General features: G+C 40.9%; 2 protein-coding genes across 9 annotated transcripts in view; one reads left to right on the top strand and one right to left on the bottom strand.

Moving 5' to 3' along the window:
* The first annotated feature begins 802 nt into the window (after positions 1 to 802).
* Positions 803 to 11,608, top strand: LOC116060415 (myosin heavy chain, fast skeletal muscle-like). Its single transcript, XM_035993551.1, has 39 exons — positions 803 to 1,024; positions 1,100 to 1,243; positions 1,341 to 1,497; positions 1,589 to 1,616; positions 1,705 to 1,801; positions 1,906 to 1,998; positions 2,088 to 2,151; positions 2,233 to 2,331; positions 2,420 to 2,523; positions 2,634 to 2,772; positions 2,871 to 2,989; positions 3,131 to 3,280; positions 3,381 to 3,551; positions 3,642 to 3,942; positions 4,070 to 4,140; positions 4,240 to 4,327; positions 4,406 to 4,523; positions 4,602 to 4,725; positions 5,672 to 5,808; positions 5,898 to 6,153; positions 6,238 to 6,480; positions 6,565 to 6,741; positions 6,825 to 6,970; positions 7,062 to 7,152; positions 7,253 to 7,642; positions 7,754 to 7,880; positions 7,971 to 8,089; positions 8,176 to 8,372; positions 8,649 to 8,832; positions 8,939 to 9,104; positions 9,243 to 9,367; positions 9,475 to 9,783; positions 9,877 to 10,080; positions 10,187 to 10,312; positions 10,397 to 10,567; positions 10,654 to 10,758; positions 10,855 to 10,950; positions 11,058 to 11,189; positions 11,399 to 11,608. The coding sequence occupies exons 1-39, from the start codon at positions 818 to 820 to the stop codon at positions 11,417 to 11,419; spliced, it is 5,796 nt and encodes a 1,931-aa protein (XP_035849444.1). The 5' UTR covers positions 803 to 817; the 3' UTR covers positions 11,420 to 11,608.
* A 10,987-nt stretch (positions 11,609 to 22,595) lies between these two features.
* The window catches only part of LOC116060419, a 236,379-nt gene continuing 234,842 nt past the window's right edge, over positions 22,596 to 24,132 (bottom strand). For 2 of the 8 annotated variants that reach the window (XM_035993573.1, XM_035993572.1), the window contains exons 2-4: positions 23,633 to 23,688; positions 23,136 to 23,495; positions 22,604 to 22,979 (exon numbers count right to left, since the gene is read on the bottom strand). In XM_035993573.1, the coding sequence (XP_035849466.1) occupies positions 22,711 to 22,979; positions 23,136 to 23,495; positions 23,633 to 23,681 (678 nt within the window). In that variant the 5' untranslated portion in view covers positions 23,682 to 23,688 and the 3' untranslated portion in view covers positions 22,604 to 22,710. Of the gene's footprint in view, positions 22,980 to 23,135; positions 23,496 to 23,632; positions 23,689 to 24,132 lie in introns of all 8 variants that reach the window. The other 6 variants (XM_035993576.1, XM_031313970.2, XM_031313968.2 and 3 more) reach the window with 6 other exon arrangements.

The raw sequence follows: 24,132 nt of genomic DNA, 5'->3' as shown, positions 1-24,132 counted from the left end.
GTGCAAGGCAGTTCAGTGCAAGAATGAATGTATGTATTCAGTGCACTCTGTGCATCGTTGATACAAGATGAATTTTATATATTTTTTTACGTATCTCTACAATGTAATATATGTCAACAAAATTTTCAATTAATTTGAGTTTGGTTGTTTCCTGCACTGACTAACCCATGATGTTTTCAATAGGATTGTGGAGTGCAACATTTCTTTCACAAGGGGAAAGGATAAGGTATGTACAACTTTTATTTTTAGTATTTGTGTGTTTAATCCGTGACCTTAGGTGTTTTGCATCCAATTAGGACAAAACTCAAAATGACGACTAGGATTAATTGTAACAACAATCAGCCAAGTAAAGTCAAGTCCAGGAGGGGGAGAGGGGGAGAGAAACTGAGCATGAATCTCTCCCTGGACGGAGAGGCATGCAACAGATGTTGTGTAAATTATAGAGCAACGTAATGAAATTACAGCATAGACAATCAGTCTGACGGTCTGAAAGGCTTTAACTAAGCTAAAGGTCTCTTGTAATAATGTAAAAGATATTTTGGTATTGATATATTGTTGATGTTTAGTACAACACAAGACATTTAGGAACTGTTCTATAATATGAACAGAAACCATCATTCTAACATTGCTATTGTTTGATTTACTGACTTGTGATGATGCCCAGAACTCAATTTGATAGGTATATGTTAATTATTTCATTGGACTCTATAATTCTGGGCTTTTCCAGTCATGGCTAGAAGATATATATATATATATATATATATATATATATAGATTACTCTTATTTGTATTTATTTCACAGAAGTAAACCGCCACCATGAGTACGGACGCGGAGATGGCCATTTATGGCAAAGCTGCTGTTTACCTTCGTAAGCCAGAAAAGGAGAGAATTGAGGCTCAAACTGCACCATTTGATGCCAAGAGTGCCTGCTACGTGGCTGATGTCAAGGAGCTGTACTTGAAGGCAAAAATCCTCAAGAAAGATGGTGCCAAAGTCACCGTCGAAGTCCTGGACACTAAGGAGGTTAGTATCATGAAGTCAGAGTAAACTGGGAATTCAATATGATTAGTTCTCATTGTGTCTGATGTCTTGTTGCAGGAGAGGACAGTGAAAGAAGATGAAGTCTTCCCAATGAACCCTCCCAAGTATGACAAGATTGAGGACATGGCCATGATGACCCATCTCAATGAAGCCTCTGTGCTGTATAACCTCAAAGAGCGTTTTGCAGCATGGATGATCTACGTAAGACAATCTGCCTAATGAGAAAAAAAAACGTTGTGAATTGCTAAACTTGTATGAAACATGGAGTTAACTGTTAAATCTCTATGATCACTTTCAGACCTACTCTGGGTTGTTCTGTGCCACCGTGAACCCCTACAAGTGGCTCCCAGTGTACGATGCTGAATGTGTAAGTGCCTATAGAGGCAAGAAGCGTATGGAGGCTCCACCCCACATCTTCTCTGTCTCTGACAACGCTTTTCAGTTCATGCTTACTGGTAAGTCATTACCCAAACAAAGTAAAATTTATCAGTATAAAGGGGTTTATGTTGCAGTAAAACAGTAAATGATCTTGTTTTTTATTTACAGATAGGGAGAACCAGTCTGTCTTGATCACGTAAGTTTGTTACATTTACATTTGTTGACTTTGTTTAACATAGTCAAATATCTTGAGCAAATTCTTAAAAGTCTATGTCTATACCTAGTGGAGAATCTGGTGCTGGAAAGACTGTGAACACCAAGCGTGTCATCCAGTACTTTGCAACAATCTCAGTTGGTGGACCGAAGAGGGACGAATCAAAGGTATGTTACTGTATGATTACAACTCAGGGTTCTTCCTCTATAGAATATTTTTCAAAGGGGGAAAATAGTCATTTTCTGACTGTAATTCTAAACCTGGATTATAGGGGTCACTGGAGGATCAGATTATTGCTGCCAATCCCCTGCTGGAGGCCTATGGTAACGCCAAAACTATTAGGAATGACAACTCTTCTCGTTTTGTAAGTATGGAACAATTACTACACATGAAAGAGGTCTTGTTACAGATTGCCAATGTGGAGGGACATTAAGAATCCTTTGTTCCAAACAGGGTAAATTCATCAGAATCCATTTCGGCACAACTGGCAAACTGGCTAGTGCTGATATTGAGACATGTAAGTAATAATACTCATAGTACATACATACAACTGGAATTGAGAATTGGTCAGACTGTAATTTATGAACAATATTTGTAGATCTGCTGGAGAAGTCAAGAGTGACATACCAGCTTTCTGATGAAAGAGGCTACCACATCTTCTTCCAGATGATGACCGGCCACATCCCTGAGATTCTTGGTAAGAAGATTGAGAGGATGCACATTGTTTAACCTGTTTTCATATGAAACCAATGTTCTGACGCGTTCACCCTTTTTTTGATCTCCAGATCAGGCACTCATCACAACCAACCCCTATGACTTCCCCATGTGTAGCATGGGTCAGATCACTGTGGCCAGCATTGATGACAAAGTTGAGCTGGAAGCAACTGATGTGAGTGATTTTTACTTTCAAATATTTAAATATATCCACATCAAAACTGCTCTTTTAAGTGCATTTGTGTCTAAAGTGATTATGTTTGTGTGGACCTCTTTTGAACTCAGAATGCCATTGATATCCTGGGCTTCACTGGTGAAGAGAAGGTGAGCATCTACAGGATGACTGGTGCTATCCTCCACCATGGTAACATGAAGTTCAAGCAGAAGCAGCGTGAGGAGCAGGCTGAGCCTGATGGCACAGAGGGTGAGTATTTAATGCCAGCTCGGGAAAAACAGTAATACAGTTCTTAATCACACTGGTTTCTGTTCATATCATGATGGAAATCTTTGAACTATTTTCAGAGGCTGACAAGGTTGCTTACTTGCTGGGTCTGAACTCTGCTGACATGCTCAAGGCTCTGTGCTATCCCAGAGTGAAGGTCGGAAATGAGTTTGTCACCAAGGGACAGACTGTACCTCAGGTAATTGAGATAAACTGGTATCACTTCTGTTTATCTTTTGTGTCATTTATTTCATTAGACAAATTTAAAATACCAGTATTCCATTTTTACAAGATGGTTGATGGTTGATTTTAAACATATCACATCCTTGTTTTTATTCAGGTGATGAACGCAGTGCCTGCCCTGGCCAAGGCTATCTATGAGAGGATGTTCTTGTGGATGGTCATCCGTATCAACCAGAGTTTGGACACTAAACAAGCTAGACAGTTCTACATTGGTGTCCTGGATATCGCTGGCTTTGAAATCTTTGACGTAAGCTTCATTTCAAACAATTCAGAGGCTGATACTTTTCATGACAGAATCATTCTTATTGCCCTGCGAGAGATTATACTAATTATTTGTCCCATCACAGTTCAACACCTTGGAACAGTTGTGCATCAACTTCACCAATGAGAAACTGCAACAGTTCTTCAACCACACTATGTTTGTCCTGGAGCAAGAGGAGTACAAGAAGGAGGGTATTATCTGGGATTTCATTGACTTTGGCATGGACTTGGCTGCTTGCATTGAGCTGATTGAAAAGGTAATCATTTCATTTGGTAATTATATATAATTGTTCTTAATTTGACTTAATGCATCACTTAATGACATACTTCTTCACACTTTTTCCAAGCCCATGGGAATCTTCTCCATCCTCGAAGAGGAGTGCATGTTCCCCAAGGCCACAGACACATCCTTCAAGAACAAGCTGTATGACCAGCATCTTGGCAAAAACAAAGCATTTGAGAAGCCTAAGCCCGCCAAGGGCAAGATTGAGGCCCACTTCTCCTTGGTGCACTACGCCGGTACCGTGGACTACAATATCGCTGGCTGGCTGGACAAGAACAAGGATCCACTGAATGAGTCGGTCATTCAGCTGTACCAGAAATCCCCAGTGAAACTGCTGGCTGTTCTGTTTCCTCCCGTCGTTGAGGGTATGATAGTAACTACAGTAGACTAAAACACATTTTAAGGTTATACTGTATATTTTGTAACTAACTGTGCTCATGTAAATGATATGTCACATTCTAACATAACATGTCTATATATAAACATTTACAGAAACTGGTGGTGCAAAGAAGGGTGGCAAGAAGAAGGGTGGTTCTATGCAGACTGTGTCTTCACAGTTTAGGGTAAGGTTTAACATTGCAAACTTATCTCAAATACAGTATCTCAATGTATGCTCAAACTCAGTTATGTGCATGATATAACTCACCATTCTGGATCTACAGGAGAACTTGGGCAAGCTGATGACTAACTTGAGGAGCACCCATCCTCACTTTGTGCGCTGCCTGATTCCCAATGAGTCAAAGACTCCAGGTACATAGAAAACTTCATCTAGTTTTTAGAGCCTAACTATTTACTCAAGGAAGTAATTAAGAAATGTATTTTTTGCAGGTCTGATGGAGAACTTCCTGGTCATCCACCAGCTCAGGTGTAACGGTGTGCTGGAGGGTATCAGAATCTGCAGAAAAGGTTTCCCCAGCAGAATTCTCTATGCTGACTTCAAGCAGAGGTATCAATGGATATTTAAATAACTTTGATAGATAATTAAAAGAAAATGCTCACACTGACCATTAACTCTCATAAAAAGGTACAAGGTGCTGAATGCCAGTGTCATCCCCGAGGGCCAGTTCATTGACAACAAGAAGGCTTCAGAGAAGCTGCTTGGGTCAATTGATGTTAATCATGATGAGTACAAATTCGGACACACCAAGGTAAGCCCCTTGATTGCATTAATATACTTTAGTGGTACTTTCCAATGATGGTCAGTGCATTTTGTCTGTTAAATAAAAAGAGTATCTTAAAAAAGTCTTACACAATTTTATTTTTTGTAATGGGAAATTAGGCCACTGAACGAGTAAAGCAGGGATCTTCAACAGGGGGTCCAGGACCCCTAGGGGATACTCAGAGTCAATACAGGGGGTCTGCCAAATTATTGTAAATTTTTGAAAGTTTTCAAAAATTAAAAAGTCCTATTATTAGCAAACATAAATCCCCACTGTTGATAGGCTTATGGGCGTATTGGTAAGGTAGTCACTACGATAACCATCAACAGATAGTTAATTCATGAATTAATCCACTGTGCCACATGTGTGTTTTAACATAAAAAAACAATTATTAGGCTATTTAATAGCTTAATATTCTATGCAAAAAGGTATGCATAAAGGCTTTAGGCCGCCCTACATGTTATTGTAGGCCCAGTTTAATATGCAACTTCATTTTATACAATATATGTAGTAGGGGGTCCCTGCTCCGTCTCTCTCTCTCAGTTAAGGAGTCTTTGGCTAAAAAACATTGAAGACCCCTGGAGTAAAGGATAGAAATAGAGAAATTGTGCCACCATGTGGCCATTGATAAGGCAGGTTACATTTTCACTTGTGCACCAAGTGAGTGTAAAAAACTAGTAAAAGTGCCGATACAGGATTGACGTTTCCTAGAAAAAAGCACAGCTGCCATCAGCCATTTTGAATAATTGTTTCACTGTCTACGATGTTTTGCTACATATCCTGATCCTGATGAAGATAAAAAAAAGTTTTCTTAATAATATAAGACATTCATATAATTGTGTAGGGTACGTGTTCTCTGAGTCATTTCTGGTTTAATGTTTAGAATAGTGTATAGTGCAGACATGAAGTCAATTTCTCTTTTCTCTTTGATCAGGTGTTCTTCAAGGCCGGTCTGCTGGGTGTCCTAGAGGAGATGAGAGATGAAAAACTGGCATCTCTGGTCACCATGACTCAGGCTTTGTGCCGTGCTTACCTCATGAGAAAAGAGTTTGTGAAGATGACAGCGATGAGGCATGTTGAAAACAACAATTTTGAGTGCACAGCCATGGAATGAATAATGAGGAATAAATTTGTCGCTAACAGCAACTTCTTTTCAACAGGGATGCTGTATATACCATCCAGTACAATGTCCGCTCATTCATGAATGTCAAACACTGGCCATGGATGAAGGTGTACTACAAGATCAAGCCTCTGCTGAAGAGTGCTGAAACTGAGAAGGAGCTGGCAGCTATGAAGGAGAACTATGAAAAGATGACCACTGACTTGGCTGCTGCCCTGGCCAAGAAGAAGGAACTGGAGGAGAAGATGGTGTCCCTTCTGCAGGAGAAGAATGATCTGCAGCTGCAAGTAGCATCTGTAAGTACACACAAACGGACAGTTCTGCTTTTTCATGTTTTTTAATGTTAAAGTGCTAACGTCTATTTTCGGAAAATTAACTAGGAATCAGAGAATCTGAATGATGCTGAAGAGAGATGCGAGGGACTTATCAAGAGTAAGATTCAGCTCGAGGCCAAACTCAAAGAGACAACCGAGAGACTGGAGGATGAAGAGGAAATCAATGCTGAGCTCACTGCCAAGAAGAGAAAGCTGGAGGATGAATGCTCTGAGCTCAAGAAGGATATTGATGACCTGGAGCTTACCTTGGCCAAAGTGGAAAAAGAGAAACATGCCACAGAGAACAAGGTTGGTAAATAATAATCTGTCCAGCAGATCAAGTAAGATTATAATGTTGACCGTTTAAAGACAAGATTTTTCTTGCACACTTAGGTTAAGAACCTGACTGAGGAGATGGCCTCTCAAGATGAGAGCATTGCTAAGCTGACCAAGGAAAAGAAAGCCCTTCAGGAGGCTCATCAGCAGACTCTTGATGACCTGCAGGCAGAGGAAGACAAAGTCAACACTCTGACCAAGGCCAAGACCAAGCTTGAGCAGCAAGTGGATGATGTAAGTTTACAAAGTCTCTTGGATTGGCAAAGCAAGAGTATTCTTCTTAAATGTGATGGTTAAAAACTCATCTTATTTCTTAGCTTGAGGGTTCTCTGGAGCAAGAGAAGAAGCTCCGTATGGACCTTGAGAGAGCCAAGAGAAAGCTCGAGGGTGATCTGAAACTGGCCCAGGAATCCATAATGGATCTTGAGAATGACAAGCAGCAGTCTGATGAGAAGATCAAAAAGTAACGTCATTTTTGAATTTTGAACAACCCTTCTTTTAAAAATTGTGGTCAACTGCATGAACTCTATGTACTTTATCTATAATTCTCACAGGAAGGACTTTGAAATCAGTCAGCTCCTTAGCAAGATTGAAGATGAGCAGTCACTGGGTGCTCAGCTTCAGAAGAAGATCAAGGAGCTCCAGGTGACATATCACATTACACGAAACATTTCTGCATCGTGTTCCCAACTTTGTGTATTAAAAGTGAAAGTTTACTGAAAGACATCACATCTATATTCAACAGGCTCGTATTGAGGAACTGGAGGAGGAGATTGAGGCTGAGCGTGCTGCTCGTGCCAAGGTTGAGAAGCAGAGAGCTGACCTCTCCAGGGAACTTGAGGAGATCAGTGAGAGGCTGGAGGAGGCCGGCGGTGCCACTGCTGCTCAGATTGAGATGAACAAGAAGCGTGAAGCCGAGTTCCAGAAGCTCCGTCGTGATCTTGAGGAGTCCACTCTGCAGCATGAAGCCACCGCTGCTGCTCTTCGCAAGAAGCAGGCCGACAGCGTTGCTGAGCTGGGAGAGCAGATCGACAACCTCCAGCGTGTAAAGCAGAAGCTTGAGAAGGAAAAGAGTGAATACAAGATGGAGATTGATGACCTCTCCAGCAACATGGAGAATGTTGCTAAAGCAAAGGTACACAATGCATTACATGCTATTTTATTAACCAAATCAGCATAGTAAATAATGTAATTAATATTATAAATAAAATCTGATCACTGATCTCATCTCTTATTTACTCATCAGGGAAATCTTGAAAAGTTGTGCCGTACTCTAGAGGACCAACTCAGCGAACTGAAGACCAAGAATGATGAAAATGTCCGTCAAGTCAATGACTCAAATGCACAGAAAGCACGTCTCCTGACAGAAAATGGTATCTAAAACTTTTAAACTGAATGATCTGCTGTGTATATTATTAAGAAACATGACAAAAACTAACGTATCGTGACATCTTTCACACAAGGTGAGTTCAGCCGTCAAGTTGAAGAGAAAGAAGCTCTTGTCTCCCAGCTGACCAGAGGCAAACAGGCATTCACACAGCAGATTGAGGAGCTGAAGAGACAGATTGAAGAGGAGGTTAAGGTAAGAAACCGTTAAGTGAGTGTGTCTTGGTATTATTAGTTTGGGATTAAGGAATTTTGTAAATTCAATCATATTTCTTACACCAGGCCAAGAATGCTCTTGCCCATGGACTGCAATCAGCCCGCCATGACTGTGATCTGCTGAGGGAGCAGTTTGAGGAGGAGCAGGAGGCCAAGGCTGAGCTGCAGCGTGGAATGTCCAAGGCCAACAGTGAGGTGGCTCAGTGGAGAACTAAGTATGAAACTGATGCTATCCAGCGCACTGAGGAGCTTGAGGAATCCAAGTGAGTAACATTCAAACAATTCAATGGCCAGTTCAGAAGTGTAGCATTTTAGCATAACTCAAATACAGTACTTGCATTTAACCAAATGTTCGAAACAACAATTTTCAATTGTTTGTATTTAGTATCTTATTACGAAAATAACATTTTAGATTAAAGCAGTGCTTTGTTATATTCATCTAGGTTCTGAGACTATGTAATAATTTGTATTTCATTCATGAAAAAATATCTGGAAAAAAGTAGTTTCAGTGGAAAACAAATGTTATCTTTTTCAAACAGGAAAAAGCTGGCTCAGCGTCTTCAGGAGGCTGAGGAGCAGATTGAGGCAGTGAACTCCAAGTGTGCTTCTCTTGAGAAAACCAAACAGAGGCTCCAGAGTGAGGTGGAGGACCTCATGATTGATGTGGAGAGGGCCAATGGGCTGGCTGCCAACCTGGACAAGAAGCAGAGGAACTTTGACAAGGTAGCATTGTTTACTTTGTGTGGCCAAGCCATACAAAAAAATTAAACATATATTTATTTTTCCCCATATTGCTACATAACCAACTGAATTGTATTACGTTATTCAGGTGTTGGCAGAGTGGAAACAGAAGTTCGAGGAGGGTCAGGCCGAGCTCGAGGGAGCACAGAAGGAGGCTCGTTCTCTCAGCACTGAGCTGTTCAAGATGAAGAACTCTTATGAGGAATCTCTGGATCAGCTGGAGACCATGAAGCGGGAAAACAAGAACCTGCAACGTCAGTTCTACTTTATGTAATAGCTACATTGTATTCATCACATGTATTTCTTACATTGTATTCAATTGTGTTAGAATAAAGTGTTTTTATTTTACATTGTAAGGCTTAACAATATAAAACCCATGTATCTCTCTACAGAGGAGATCTCAGATCTGACTGAACAGATTGGTGAGACTGGCAAGAGCATCCATGAGCTGGAGAAGTCCAAGAAGCAGGTGGAGACCGAGAAGGCTGAGATCCAGACGGCTCTTGAAGAGGCTGAGGTACTTTTTTCTCGGGGAAATCTTCTGAAAAAAAATCTTAATCATAGACAAATATACAAAAAAGGTTTTAAGGCAAAGATTAATATTTAATTCTTTGATATCATTAGGGAACTCTGGAACACGAAGAGTCTAAGATCCTGCGTGTCCAGCTGGAGCTCAACCAGATTAAGGGTGAGGTGGACAGGAAGCTGGCAGAGAAAGATGAGGAGATGGAGCAGATCAAGAGGAACAGCCAGAGGGTGATTGACTCCATGCAGAGCACTCTGGATTCTGAGGTCAGGAGCAGAAACGATGCCCTGAGAATCAAGAAGAAGATGGAAGGAGACCTGAATGAGATGGAGATTCAGCTGAGCCACGCCAATCGCCAGGCTGCTGAGTCCCAGAAGCAGCTGAGGAATGTGCAGGCGCAGCTGAAGGTATTGTTAGACAAAGAGTTGTTGCATGGACTATGGTCAGTGCAGGTACATTTTGGCATTCATGTGAATATTTTCCTGATGTTATATCACTAGGATGCACAACTGCACCTTGATGATGCTGTCAGAGCACAGGAAGACTTCAAGGAACAAGCTGCTATGGTGGATCGCAGGAACGGTCTGATGGTAGCTGAAATCGAGGAACTTAGAGCTGCTCTGGAACAGACAGAGAGAGGTCGCAAAGTTGCTGAGCAGGAGCTGGTGGATGCCAGTGAGCGTGTTGGACTTCTGCACTCTCAGGTGAACAAGCCCAATCATTTCTTCAATAATTAAAAAATCTAATGACAATTAAATAACGTGAAAATCAGGCATGTAATGACTAAAGTGCCTTTTTTTTGCCTTTTAGAACACAAGCCTTCTGAACTCCAAGAAGAAGCTTGAGTCTGACCTGGTCCAGGTCCAGAGTGAAGTGGATGACACTGTTCAGGAAGCAAGAAATGCAGAGGACAAGGCCAAGAAGGCCATCACTGATGTAGGATTACATTTCATTTGTTCTTCCTTTCACTCCAATGTGTCCAAGATATTTCTCATTAACATTTTGTGCTTTCTCTTCTAGGCTGCTATGATGGCTGAGGAGCTGAAGAAGGAGCAGGATACCAGCGCTCACCTGGAGAGGATGAAGAAGAACCTGGAGGTCGCTGTTAAGGACCTGCAGCACCGCCTGGATGAGGCTGAGAACCTGGCCATGAAGGGTGGCAAGAAGCAGCTCCAGAAACTCGAGTCCAGGGTATGAAAGTCACGTTAAGAATTTGCACAACTGAAGCAAGACTTTTGGAAAAGAAAGACGGATACTTATTGTCTTGTTTTTTGAAGGTGCGTGAACTGGAGGCAGAGGTTGAGGCTGAGCAGAGACGCGGAGCAGATGCCATTAAGGGTGTCCGCAAATATGAGAGGAGGGTGAAGGAGCTCACCTATCAGGTACAGTCACTTTGATAGCTACCATGTACAGTACAACAATGATCTAATATATTTACCATTAAAAATACACATGCACATTTTTATTGCCTATTACAGACTGAGGAGGACAAGAAAAACGTTGGCAGGCTGCAGGATCTGGTTGACAAATTGCAGCTGAAGGTCAAGGCCTACAAGAGGCAGGCTGAGGAGGCGGTAAGGACAAAATATACATTTTCAACACTGAAAGTTTGACAATATATCATAGTTATTTTAATGTAATGGATCTTTTTGAAAAAAAATTTCTATGTCTTGTATTTCAGGAGGAGCAGGCCAACACTCATCTGTCCAAGTGCAGGAAGGTTCAGAATGAGCTGGAGGAGGCTGAGGAGCGCGCTGACATCGCAGAGTCCCAGGTCAACAAGCTGAGGGCAAAGAGCCGTGACTCTGGCAAGGTAAATACATACCTCAGTTTAGTGAAAAATAACCAACAAAGCAATTATTTATTGATGTATATCTGTCAATATGTTAGAGCAGATTCTTTACAGTATTATATTCACCTTATAAAGCATTAGGTTTAAATACTATGAAATGAACAGATCACAATTATTGTCCCCTATCACTAATTCAAACTCACACAAACCATTTCTGTGTTTTTTTACAGGGAAAAGAAGCAGCAGAGTAAAGCACACGAGAGTTTGGCTGTGTTGAATCATATAATATGAGATAATTCATGCTGAAACAATAAAGATTAAACTGTTGCTATTAAATTCTGTCTGTAATACTTTCATCTCTTTGCTTCTCTCAAAGGTAGTTTTTTGGGACATGAAAAATGCTAAAAAACCTCCTTAACATTTGAGGTGAAGGAGAACAAAGGAGGAAAAAAAGCAAATGTGTTTTCCTAATCTGGAAAACAGGCACAAAAAAAGAATAATTAATTAAAGCTGCAAGCAGCGATGGATGGGCCCTCACGCCTCTGCGCGCGTCGGGGTTACTGGCGGACACCGCTCTTTGCGACCGTGCATTTGCGCAGCACTCAGACACTGCAAATCGTCACCAATGAAAAGGGAACTCCCTGCTGAGTTCAACGATACCTCACACAAGACTCTATGTCCTACAGTTCATTAGCTGTGAAAAGGGGCGTGGCTAAGCTATAGGGGGTGTGTCAAACCATCACCAATTAAAAAGGAACTCTCTTCTGAGTTCAATGACACCTCACACAAGACTCTACCTTAAACGGTTCAAATGTTATGAAAGGGGGCGTGGCCTGAGTAAGTGGGCGTGGTTAAAGTATAGGGGGCAGCTCAGTATCACATGTCGACCACACATAAGTTTCATGTAAATCGGATGATGTTTGTCATACAAGGCGCATTTCCTTTTGCCAGCGGGGGGCGCTATTACCAAAAGTAAATATTGGCCTGTAGATGTCCTCAGATCTGGACCCTTGTCAAATGTGATAAATTTCGGGCGGATACGATAACGTACACTCAAGTTACAACAATTTTTTTGTTCATCGCTAAACACTCAAAATGGCCACCATGCCATGCCCACACCGTTTGACGAAAATGGTGTGGGTGTGGGTGGTCTGATGGTACAGACCAAATTTGAAGTCCGCCGGATGAAATCTCTAGGAGGAGTTCGTTAAAGTATAGCACCTTGACTTTTAGGCCTACTTCCTATTGCCACTAGGGGGCGCTATGACTTTAAGTAAATATCAGCCTTTATTTGTCCTTATTTGGCCTGTATTTGGGTTGGACTCTTATGAATCGTGAAAAGTTTCGAGCCAACTGGACAATGTACACTTGAGTTACACCCATTTCCTGTTTTGATGGAGAAACTCACAAAATGGCCGCCCCGCCACGGCCACGCCCTATGACGAAAAGTTTTTCTTTTAACAGCTTTTCATCTTTAACGTCTTAAGATGGCACAGACCGAATTTGAAGTTGATCGGATGAAATCTCTAGGAGGAGTTTGTTAAAGTACGACGTGGAAATGGCCAAAATCGCATTCATTTCGAACTTTGAAATCAAAATGGCGGACTTCCTGTTGGGTTTAGGGTATGGCTCCAATGACGTTTTTTGTACATCCTGACATGTTACATATGTGTACCAATTTTCGTGAGTCTACGTTAAACGCACTGCAGGGGTTCAATTTTTTTAACTTTGTAAATTTTCAACAGACTTGATGCGACCGCCAATTTTGGTGAGTTTTTGAATATGTTAAGCCCCTCAAAAAGGCAATTCATTTGCCGGTAAAATAATTCCTTCAGTTTCAATAGGGCCTTCGCCTCTGTCGGCGCTCGCCACTTGTGCGCAATCTTTGGAGGCCACAGGCACAATTTACGTAGACAGCAGAATAAACTCTGGACTCCTAGAACCACAACTTTAGCTCTGATAGAAAGCAGTCGTTAGCTCACAAAACCAACAAATGTTGTCACAATACAGGGTTTCTGCAGGTTTTACCAAGTCAAATTTGACTTAAGACCTTTTTATGACCATTATGAATGAAATTTAAGACCTACGTATATCACAACATTAAAAAAAAAACAACAACGGCAGATGTCAGAGTCGGAATACATCTAAAACTATTCACAGATTTCCTCATTCAAATTATAGGACTGGTGTCTAGTCACCCTGTGGAGGACCCAGAGTAGGGTTGGGTATCGTTTGGGTTCTTTTCTGATACAGGTCCTAAAACAATTAAACTTTTAAAATGGTGTAGGTGCCTTAACGGTGCCTGTTTTTCCAGTTAGACACACACACACACACACACACACACACACACACACACACACACACACACACACACACACACACACACGTATGGCTTAGTCTTAAAATTAGCATGGTTGTGTGGTCAACTCATGCCTCATCAGAAGAAGTGGACTGGACACTAAATGCTGATTGGACTGTTGGGATTGAGAAAGCAGAGTAGCAGAGTAGCAAATGAATGTTCTGTGACACTTTGATTGATAAAAAATAGTTATGCTACTTTTAATATTATAGTGTAATAATTAAAGCTGCAAGCAGTGATGAACGGGCCCTCGCCTTCTTGCAGTCGGGGGCTGGCAGACGCAACATCACATGTAGACCACACATTCTAACTCTGTAAATCGGAATAAGTTTTGCCAAGATACAACCGTTCATGTTTTAACAGCCACCTACAGGAAGTTGTTCCTCCATAACTTGCGCATTGTTTTAGCTATCAAAATTCTTTTGATAGCTAAAACGGTGCAGATTGGACTCACGGCCCAGGAGGAGTTAGACAAAGTATGTTTCCCATATATCGCAATGTGGCTTATTAATAAAAAAATTCTAACAGCGCCATCTAATGGCCGATTCACTCTAAATTTGGCATGGATGCTTGAGCCCCTATGCGGAACAACTGTGTCATGTTTGGTGTCAATCGGAATAAATCTTGGTAAGATATGCAACTTCCTGTTTCGACAGCCCCCTACAGGAAGTTGGTCCTCTGTAACTTGCGCATTGTGTTAGCTATCAAAATTCTTTTGATAAGTTTTTGTCATGAGGGTCCACCAAGTCTACGTGTACATTTTTGTGCAGATGGGACTCACGCTCTAGGAGGAGTTAAAAAAAAGTAGGTTTCGCTCAGAGCCAATTTGCTAATTATAAAAAAAATGAAAACAGCGCCATCTAAAGGCCGATTGATGCCATATTTGGCACACAGCCTCATTGGCACATGAGGAAAAACTGTCTTAAGTTTTGCGTCCATCGGAATAGCCGTGTGCAAGATACAGCCGTTCCTGTTTCGACACCCACCTACAGGAAGTTGGTCCTCTGTAACTTGCGCATTGTTATAGCTATTAAAATTCTTTTGATAACTTTTTGTCACGAGGGTCCTCCGAGTCTATATGCCAGTTTTCGTTCCGATCGGACTCACGCCCCAGGAGAAGTTAGACAGAGTAGGTTTCCCATATATCAATATTTTGCTGATTAATTAAAAAAAATTATAACAGCGCCATCGAATGGCCGATTGACGCCACGTTTGGCACCGATGCTAAACCAGCCATGACAAACAAATCTTGTCAAGGTTCGGGGCAATCGGAATAATTGTTGCCAAGATAACGCAACTTCCTGTTTAGACAGGAAGATGAGGGTCAACAGATACTACCTGCAAAGATTCAAGAAGATTGAAATCACGGCCTAGGACGAGTTCGAAAGAATGTAAAACACATGAAAAATGCATAATTAAAAATGGCCGCCTTCTGGTTGGGCGGAGCTAATGACGGTAAATGGGAAATATGTCCACAATGATTAGAGCAATATGGGTATTAAATCTGGTGAAGATCAGAGCAACTATGTCCAAGTTAAGGCCTTCCAGGCATTAGGGGGCACTATGGAGCCCAATTACAGGTTTGGACCAAATCGCTGTACAGTCTCGCAAAGCTCCCAGGTGTTTATGTGGGTGCCAATTTTTGTGAGTTTTCATATATACTGAGGCTGTAAAAAATGTGCCCAAGAGCTAAAACCAATTAGGGTCCCATAGGCCACGCCCACTTTGACCAATCAGTACCCCACTCTAGAGATGGCCTCATGAGTGGCCCTAGATGGTACCCATCAAATTTTGTAAAAATTGGATGAACCGTTCATGAGCTATAAACTTTATGTAATTGTAGCGCCCCCTAGTGGCCAATTTTCGTAAAATGTGTGGGGCATCTCCAGAGGGTCATGGCAAACAAGAATCTTAAGTATTGCGTTGATAGCAATTATTTTGGTCGAGATATGTAAAAGTTGGTGTTTACATTCTTAGCTACACAAATTAGTTTGTGCGTAATATGTGCAATTTTTATCCTATAAAAATTCTTTGAATGAGTTTTTGTCAGGTCCGTCTGGTGATGCTACCTGCCAAGTTTCGTGCAGATCGGTCACACGGTCTAGGAGGAGTTCGGCAAAGTAGGTTTTCGATAAACCGCGATTTTTCACGCATAAAAGTCTAGGCGGAAATGGGCATGGCCTACATCAGGAGATTCAGCTGGATCCAGGGAACGCGAAAATATATGGTTTTTGAATGTGAGATGTACGGTTTGGGAGTTATAGGGCCAAATGCTTTTTTTTCTGCAATAGCGCCACCTAGTGGTGGATATGTGTACTTTTTTGGGAATCTTTGCAATTTTCACCAGTTGTGCAAATCTTTGTGAGTTTTCGTGCAGAATTGGTAAAAATAATCTGAGCAAAAACAATAGGTTCCTTTGCACTTTCGTGCTCGGGCCCTAATAATATAAACTGGTCCATTTATTAACTGTATATAATATTTATAGTTTGACTTAAGATGGAAAATAAGCAGCTTGCTTTTTTATTTGATCCCATTTGAAGATAAAGCCCTGTTTTGACTTTCGCTATCTGTTCTAGTGTACATCTGTATATAAAAAGACCTGACAATCACTCTGGAAGTAAAAGGTTTTTATTCTTGTGTTTTAAACTTGTTGTTGGGTGATTGATTACATTAATGACAGATTATGCCTTTAAGAAAATAATTTTTGTATTACAGACCAGTTTTATTCTACAGATATATGATCTGTCGTGGGTTCTCATTTTTAATTGTCCTTTATAGTGTTTTTATAGTGAATGTTGTAGTAAAACTCTGGCTTTCGGTTGTCACCCTACCACTCAACAAATATGCAATAATGCAATGGCAGTCAAACAAGTACTTGGGTATGTGTTTTCATTTATATCTACCATTCAATATTCCAATCATAAAAGGGTATTTTAAGGGTATTTTATTTTAAGGGTATTTTTACAATAACATTGAATGCACCACTAATTTACCAAATGTAACTGAACATACCGTTAAATTATGTGTTGTTTCTCCAACAACTCTGAGTCTTTAACTGCAGACTGTAGGGTGTTCCAGCGTTGGAATCAGTTCCAGTGAAATACTGCCACATTTTAACCTTACACCATTTAGTTTCAGCATTTAACCATATTTAAGCAAGTACTGGCTAATGTTACCTGCTGATAATGGTAATGTTAACTAGCGTTACATGCAGCGATGCTCTGATGTCCGTTTTCGAGCACCAGACAGCAGCTCCAAACGTATTTTTTAAAAGGTAAGTGCTGTAGAGTTTAGATTCTTGGCCCAAGCCCGAGCCCGGGTCGGTCGGGCTCGGGCCGTTATCTTCCGCCACATCCTCGGGCCGGGCCGGGCCCGGGCCGGACCGGGCCTGGGCCAGACCCTTGATCAAGCAATTTTTTTTTTTTTTTTTATCCATTACCTTATTATCCTATTTGGGTGGGGAGATAGCTATGCCATAATCAGAAATATTATAAATATATATAGGCTATATAAAAGTAACAAATGTGTACAAAAGTTAGGCTGCAGTTACAAAATGCAGCACGTGTCATGCGCAAAGTCTCCTCCTCTCGCACGCATCACACCGAGAGCTTGAAGATGTAAAGAAAAAAAGAAAAACAGGAGAATTAAGTGTGGAGGAAAGTCGGAGGTATGGAAGCAGTTTAAACAAGTCCTGGGCAGTGACAACAATATGTTGTTCATCATTGTTTCTTTTTTTTACGTTTCTTCATTCGGATCCACTTGCGATCCGTTCCATTCTAAACAAACAGCAGTTTACAGGCTTCGTCCTTGTTGTATTATTCTAAACAGATTTCTGCAGTTCAAACAACTCTGAATTGTAGTTGAGAACGTCAGTTATAACGGCCCATGTATTAAAAAATTGTTGGGTTTAAATCGGGCTCGGGCTCATAATTACAGTTAATGTGTCGGGCCGGGCCGGGCTCGGGCTCGGGCAGGTTCGGGCTTGATTTTTTGGGCCGATCTAAGCTCTAAAGTGCTGTAGTACAACTAGCAGGAGACAAGTTAAAACTGAAGTAAGTTTGGAGACACTACCTTATTTAATCATTACATTAATAAATATTTTTGTGTCAGCGTTTTAGTTCCCTAAGCACTCGTTTTACTGCCGTCTCACTTGAAAATGATTGTTTACCTTACTACGTTAGCAAAGATGCGTCGTTTGTGAATTAATAACATTTCTCTATAGAGTAACTGATCCCAGAAGTTTGAATCTGTGAATATCTTTCTAACTTTGCTCACATTTATAAAACCGAGGGCACAGATTATTAATCTGTGCGAACAGTTTATAAAACCGAGGGAACGGATTTTTGTTCTGTGCACACAGTTTAGTTTCTTTTTCAGCTGACCCCAGCTCCGTACCCAGTGCCGCTGCTAGCCATTTTGGTGCCCTAATGTTAAGATTTTTTGGTGCCCTATGGGCACCACGCTCATGTAGTTTACCAAACAGTTTCCCATGATTGATACGATCAAAAGCCTTTGACGCATCCAAGAAACACATGAAGACTGTGCTATTACGTGATCTGTACCTATGGACAATTTTTTTAAGTGCATAAATACACATATCAGTTCCATGCTTGTTCTTAAAACCAAACTGGTTATCTGTTGATGCTATGTATTCTGCAAGCCTATCCATAAGGATCCCCTCTAGCACCTTGGATAGTATACTTGCAAGTGCAATAGGTCTATAGTTATCTATACTAGTTAATTTACCAGTCTTATTTTTAACTACAGGTACTAGCAAGACAGATAACATGGATCCAGGGAGTATGCCATACTTCATTAACCCAGAAAAGCATAGAGCAAGTAAAACTGAAATAGTTTGACCAGCGTATTTCAGATGTTCTGCTGTTGTTCTATCCTACCCACAGGCTTTATTCATTTTAAGTTTGTCAATAGCATAACATACTTCCTCTGGCCTGATGACTACACCATCACTGTGAGGTATCTCTCCTATGTTAAACACATCACTATTCACACAGTTGAAAATGTTCTCATAGTGTCTCCTCCATAGCTCTGCAATGTTTTCAGGTTCAGTAATGCCATCAATACTAGAAGGCAGTGGCATTTTGCTGTTGTTAACCACTTTCACCTCCTTCCAGAACTCATAAACATTATTAGTTTGTAACTTTCTTGCCATAGAGTTCGCCCTCATAGTCTGCTCATTTCTTTTTATAAAACGCACAGCATATTTGAAGCTAGCATTAGACCGTACCTTATGCCCACAGACTGGGCCATGCCTAGGTTTGCCTGCTAAGACCCATCTTCTAAATGCATCTCTTGCTTCCATATGAACATCATGGACATAGTCATTCCACCCTGGTCTTACAATGTGTTGTTTCACCACTTTACTTCTTAGTGGTACACTTCCATCAACTAAACAGTTCACAATTCTATCATACATTGCACATAGGTCATTATTGTGACTTACATTCTTACAGCTGCTATCCACACACATAATTGCATCAACAGGTAACTCAATATTTCTCAAGTGCACATCAGTCAGTAACTTGTAATATTGCAGGTCATCTTTTGTGCAAAATTGCATCAAGTGTTGACCAAAAAGTGAATTGCTATCTTATATATAACAGCATTCAGATTCCCCAAAACAAATATGGATGTATATTCACTTTCCCTTATGTAGGACCTTATAGAAGCAAGCTTATTCAAGTACTCATTTTTTTTGTGACATTCATAAGGAGTGTATACATTTAAGATTATAAAAACATTCTTATTATGCACCACCTTAATTCCTATGCACCAGTCCACATCTAACCTGATCACAGTGACCAAAAGGTCAAGTTTCTTCTGCCAGAATATGGCCACACCTCCTGGGATCCTGCCACGCAGAATTCTGGTGTTTAAGTCTGTCGTGGATTCCCCTGCTCCATGGAAATCATTATGCACAATATTAAGTTTATCCAGATCTTGAATAGCTAAAAAAGTCTCTTACAAACACACCACATCAGCATTCTCAAAGAGCTTGTCAATAACAGTGCGTTAAAAAACAACTCTCATAGCAGTTTTTAACATGCATGGGACACCCTTGGCTCAGGCGCACTCCTCTCTGTGTCAAGTGGTGCTTTTATACCAGCCCCTGCCGCAGCCCTAGGCTTGCGCTTCTCATAGAAGCGCCTTACGTAGGTCCCTTCTAGCCACAGCTGCGGCGCATATATCTCTGCTACTTCCTTGCATTCAGCTGTAACTTTGAAAGAGCTATAGCGAGTATACTCAGTCAATCCTCTGACAAGTCACATCTCTGGAAAGTTGTTCTTTTAAATAACTAGCCAGAGTCGCTGAGTCTAGGTCAGGAGCAAGCTTTATCACGAACATACTCACCAGCTTGGTTGTCACTGCATGTATGTTCTCCACTACACCAGTTCCAACTATTCCATAGATCTTCTTCTCTCTGGGAGGATTCATACTGGTCTTGTTCTGTACTGCAGCAACCGATCGTTTTCCAGAATGTTGCTTGCGCTTGCCATACTTTAATACACGGCTCCATGCAGGGGACATCACCACCTCAATCCCCCCGCCAGCTGTCTCCTCAATGACGGGCAACACAGAGGGTCCGGGTGCAAGCTCCCTGTGACTTGGTCCATGGAGCTGAGCCTCCTCACTAGCCATGGTTGTGGCTGCATTCCCCTTGCTGGCACTGGGTTGCTTAATCACACTCAGTCGTTTGCTAATGTCTGTAGTTATTCCACGAAGGTTCTCACATTCCGTTGACTGCTTACTCACAGTATTTTTCATGGAGGCCAACTCCACACTTAGACGATCAATCATATTAACCAGACAAGAGACATCGAGGCTATTAAAAGTCACTGATGGTAAATCATCCAAGTGATAGGACACAAAGCGAGGAGCATTCTCACCAACCTCATTCAGTAGTTTTAAACAGCTCTTAACATTGTTGACATCTTTCAGCTGCCCTTTGTGAGCTACACAACGCTGCCCTCGTACCAGGACACAGTTCAAACAAGATCTCAAACGGTTCATCGGCGGCCATCTTGAACAGCCATATATATTAATATTTAGTTAACAGATGACCCTTTTACTGGCTCTGACACACTTTCCACACTCCGTGTTCGCGGACAGCTGTAGGCTTGTACTGGTGTTGATGTTTTGTGCATTGTCGGACACATGCAGCCACTTTCCTGAAATCTCTTGCCAGACTGACACAAATCAGCAACCTGGGGCGCATTTTCTATAATGTGAAATATACCTTAATATTTATTATTTACTGTGAATGTATTGTGAAACTGTTTTCATATATATAACCTCTGAACATTTAAATTATAAGTTGAACCACTCAGTGGATCAAATCAAGTCAACTTTGTCGATTCTGCAAAATGTGCCAGACATTCAGAGCTATTGAAAATACGTTTCTCTCTGACCCACGGTGCAATAAGGACACGTACAACAAGTATAGTATAAAAGATAATATATACAAATAAAGATGTTTCTCCAATTCGTGGTTCCAATTCATCAGAAGTTCAATATGATCAGTTAGAGCTGCAACATTCTCAGATATCACAGTCAGCATTTAATTGAACTTTTAGTTAAAATTATCAAAAAGGATTCCTTAAGTTGAACGTCTTCAATTGTTCAAGTGATGAATTGAAATACATGAGAAACATTTCAGTGTGTAAAACATGAATGAATTCGTTTTCATGAAGAAGATGCCTTCACTTCCTGTGTGCTGCTACAGTTTGATGCAGATCTGAAGGATCTTCAGTTAACATGAAGGCTTCATTACATCCTGCAGGAGTCAACTACATGATAGACAGGATAGAAATACTAGTGGATATGTTTGTTATGAAAACTGATCTCATAGAGCTTTACATTGAAAAAGGTTTCAACAATTGCACATAGAGTGGCACTCATAAGTTTATGAACCCTGTCACCACCACAGGTAAAGGGACCCACAATAGCACGACTCAAGTAGTACAGTTCAATGGTTTTATTAGCAAAGCTAATAATCACAAGCAACAGTGCCCAAAAACAAAAGGCAAGGGGAAGTCCAAAAACAGGCAATGGTCACATAAAACTCACGGGTGACAATATCCAAAACAACAGGCAGAGTAGTCCAGAAACAGGAAATGGTCGATAACACAGGGAACCAGGATCACAAGAAACACAAGGAATCGCTCAGAAGCTGACACAGAGGAACAGGCAACCTACACTGGGGTGAGGGGAAGACTCATACACACACTAAATACACAAGACAGGGGAGACAATGAGATACAGGTGCAACACATTAGGGTGGGGAGAGGTAATCATAAAAGGCGGGAAACAAACAAAGACAGGAAGACAAGTGACCAGGAATGTATGCAAACAGGATATCAAAATAAAACAGGAAGTCCATGAAAACAAACAGAAAACATGAAACCAACTAAAACACAGACACTTCACACAGGGACAAGACATGACAAACCCATGCTAAATTTGACTAAAAAGAGGAATAAAAAAATCATCTTTTGGAAATTGATCTTAATGCCTTAATTAAAAAAAAATGAGGAAAAATCCAACATTTAAGGACACCAATTCTCGTTGTGAATGAATAATGTATCGTAAATAAATAAATGTTCTTCCCTAAAATACAGGGGGCATAAGTAAATACACCCCTATGTTAGATTCCTATAGAGGCAGGCAGATTTTTATTTTTAAAGGCCAGTTATTTCATGGATCCAGGATACTTTGCATCCTGATAAAGTTCCCTTGGCCTTTGGAATTAAAATAGCCCCACATCATCACATACCCTTCACCATACCTAGAGATTAGAATGGGGTACTTTCCATAAAATCATCTCTCAATGCAAATCATACCAGCTATTAGGCTAACTGAAATAAAACCATGCCAATCTCTAGGTATAGTGAAGGGTATGTGATGATGTGGGGCTATTTTAATTTCCAAAAGAAGATTTTTTTTATTCCTCTTTTTAGTCAACTTTAGCATGGGTTCATAAACTTATGAGTGCCACTGTGTAAGCGACAGCCTGCTTTGTATCGTGGAGGGTATTTCAATGAAGTGATTATTGAACTTAAAAGCTGAACTGCTCGACATGCTGTCAGTATGAACCTGTTGGTTTATTCTGTGAGCCCAAAGTTAATTTGCTGTCAGCATCTGATCTTTGTGTCCTTCAGACTTCTAACAAACACCTTCGTAATTTCTGTGTCTCTGTCTTTTTGAAGTTGTTGATGAAACGGTTTCCATTGATCCACCTGCTGAACTGTAACTTTTTCTCAATCCACCTTTAAACTTCGAGGAGAACTCTTGTTCTCTCAGCAGACAACGACAGAAACAAAAACCCAGCAGAGCTGCTGTCAGTCCACAGTAGAGGCCGATCCTTCCCCGACTCTCTGGTTGTGGTGGACTTGTTGTGTTTGGTGTCTCAGGTTCAGACCGATCCCTCGCTGCTGTAAAGAGACCAAACACATCTGTTTCATTCATGTGAAGAAAAACATTTCAATAAAACAGTTGGAAGTTTAAGGATCGTGGAAGTCCTTCCTTCTTATTTATCTAAAAAGCTGCTGAATTGAACCCGTTAAGAAAGTTCTCCTGAATCAACTTACCAGTGACATTGAGCTGACATTTACCAGAGTTACTCCTATAATTTAAGATCACATCACACACGTACAGTCCTGAGTCTTCAGTCCTTAGTGTGGACACATAAAGTCTGAGTTGTCCTTCTCTGAGGACGTCTTTGTCCCACTGGACTCGTCCTGCAAACTGTTCATCCTGAGACTCTGGGACCTCAACTCCTTTATGGAGACGAAACAGGACTGAGGATCTGAGATCAGTTAACAGTTCACAGAAGACAAAAAGATAGTTGGAGGAACTGTGAGGGTTGGTTGTGAAGGTCCACTCCAGTGTGATGTCGTGGTTCTCCTCTGCCTGATAGGAGGTCTGGGTCACATTCACTACAAATGTTCCTGTTGAGGAGACAGAGAGGGAAAGTGAGGAGCAGACACACTGACAACTTTAAACTCCATCTCCACATGTTTCTGTGGACACTTTAGTGATTCTTTGTTTAGTGTTAGTGGATAATAAAGTGAAGCTGTAAACTAACCAGAGACACAGGAGGTCAGGATGATGAGCAGCAGGATGCTGCAGATCATCTTCTCCCTGTGAGAGGAGACAGAGGTGAAGAGTCACAAACACATGAGATCAGAGTTCACTTATTACAGGACAGAGAGAGAACATATACAGTCTGTTTATACTTCTTCCTCTGTGTTACTTATAACACATGACTGATCAGAGGACTGAATGCCAGCTACAGTAATGTATGTATGTCACAAGATGGCGCCATTTGTCAGAAGAACGAGGAAGATACCACTAACGTCTTTATTCATCAACCTACACCACTTATCACCGAGGCCATGCATTAGTCCATGTTTAAAGAAAGAAAAATTTAACTGAAAAAAAATCGCCAACTATCTGAGTCAAGTAGTAACTCATAAAGTGTGGTATTCCATATAAACAATAGCCTATATAACAGACAATATAGAAACAGTCAACAATCAAACAACCTCATGCTGTCATATTGAATCGACTCTTTACTAAATGTTC

Source organism: Sander lucioperca, chromosome 17 (genome assembly GCF_008315115.2).
Source record: "Sander lucioperca isolate FBNREF2018 chromosome 17, SLUC_FBN_1.2, whole genome shotgun sequence".
Classification (NCBI taxonomy): domain Eukaryota; kingdom Metazoa; phylum Chordata; class Actinopteri; order Perciformes; family Percidae; genus Sander; species Sander lucioperca.
This window is presented reverse-complemented; position numbering and strand designations above follow the sequence as displayed.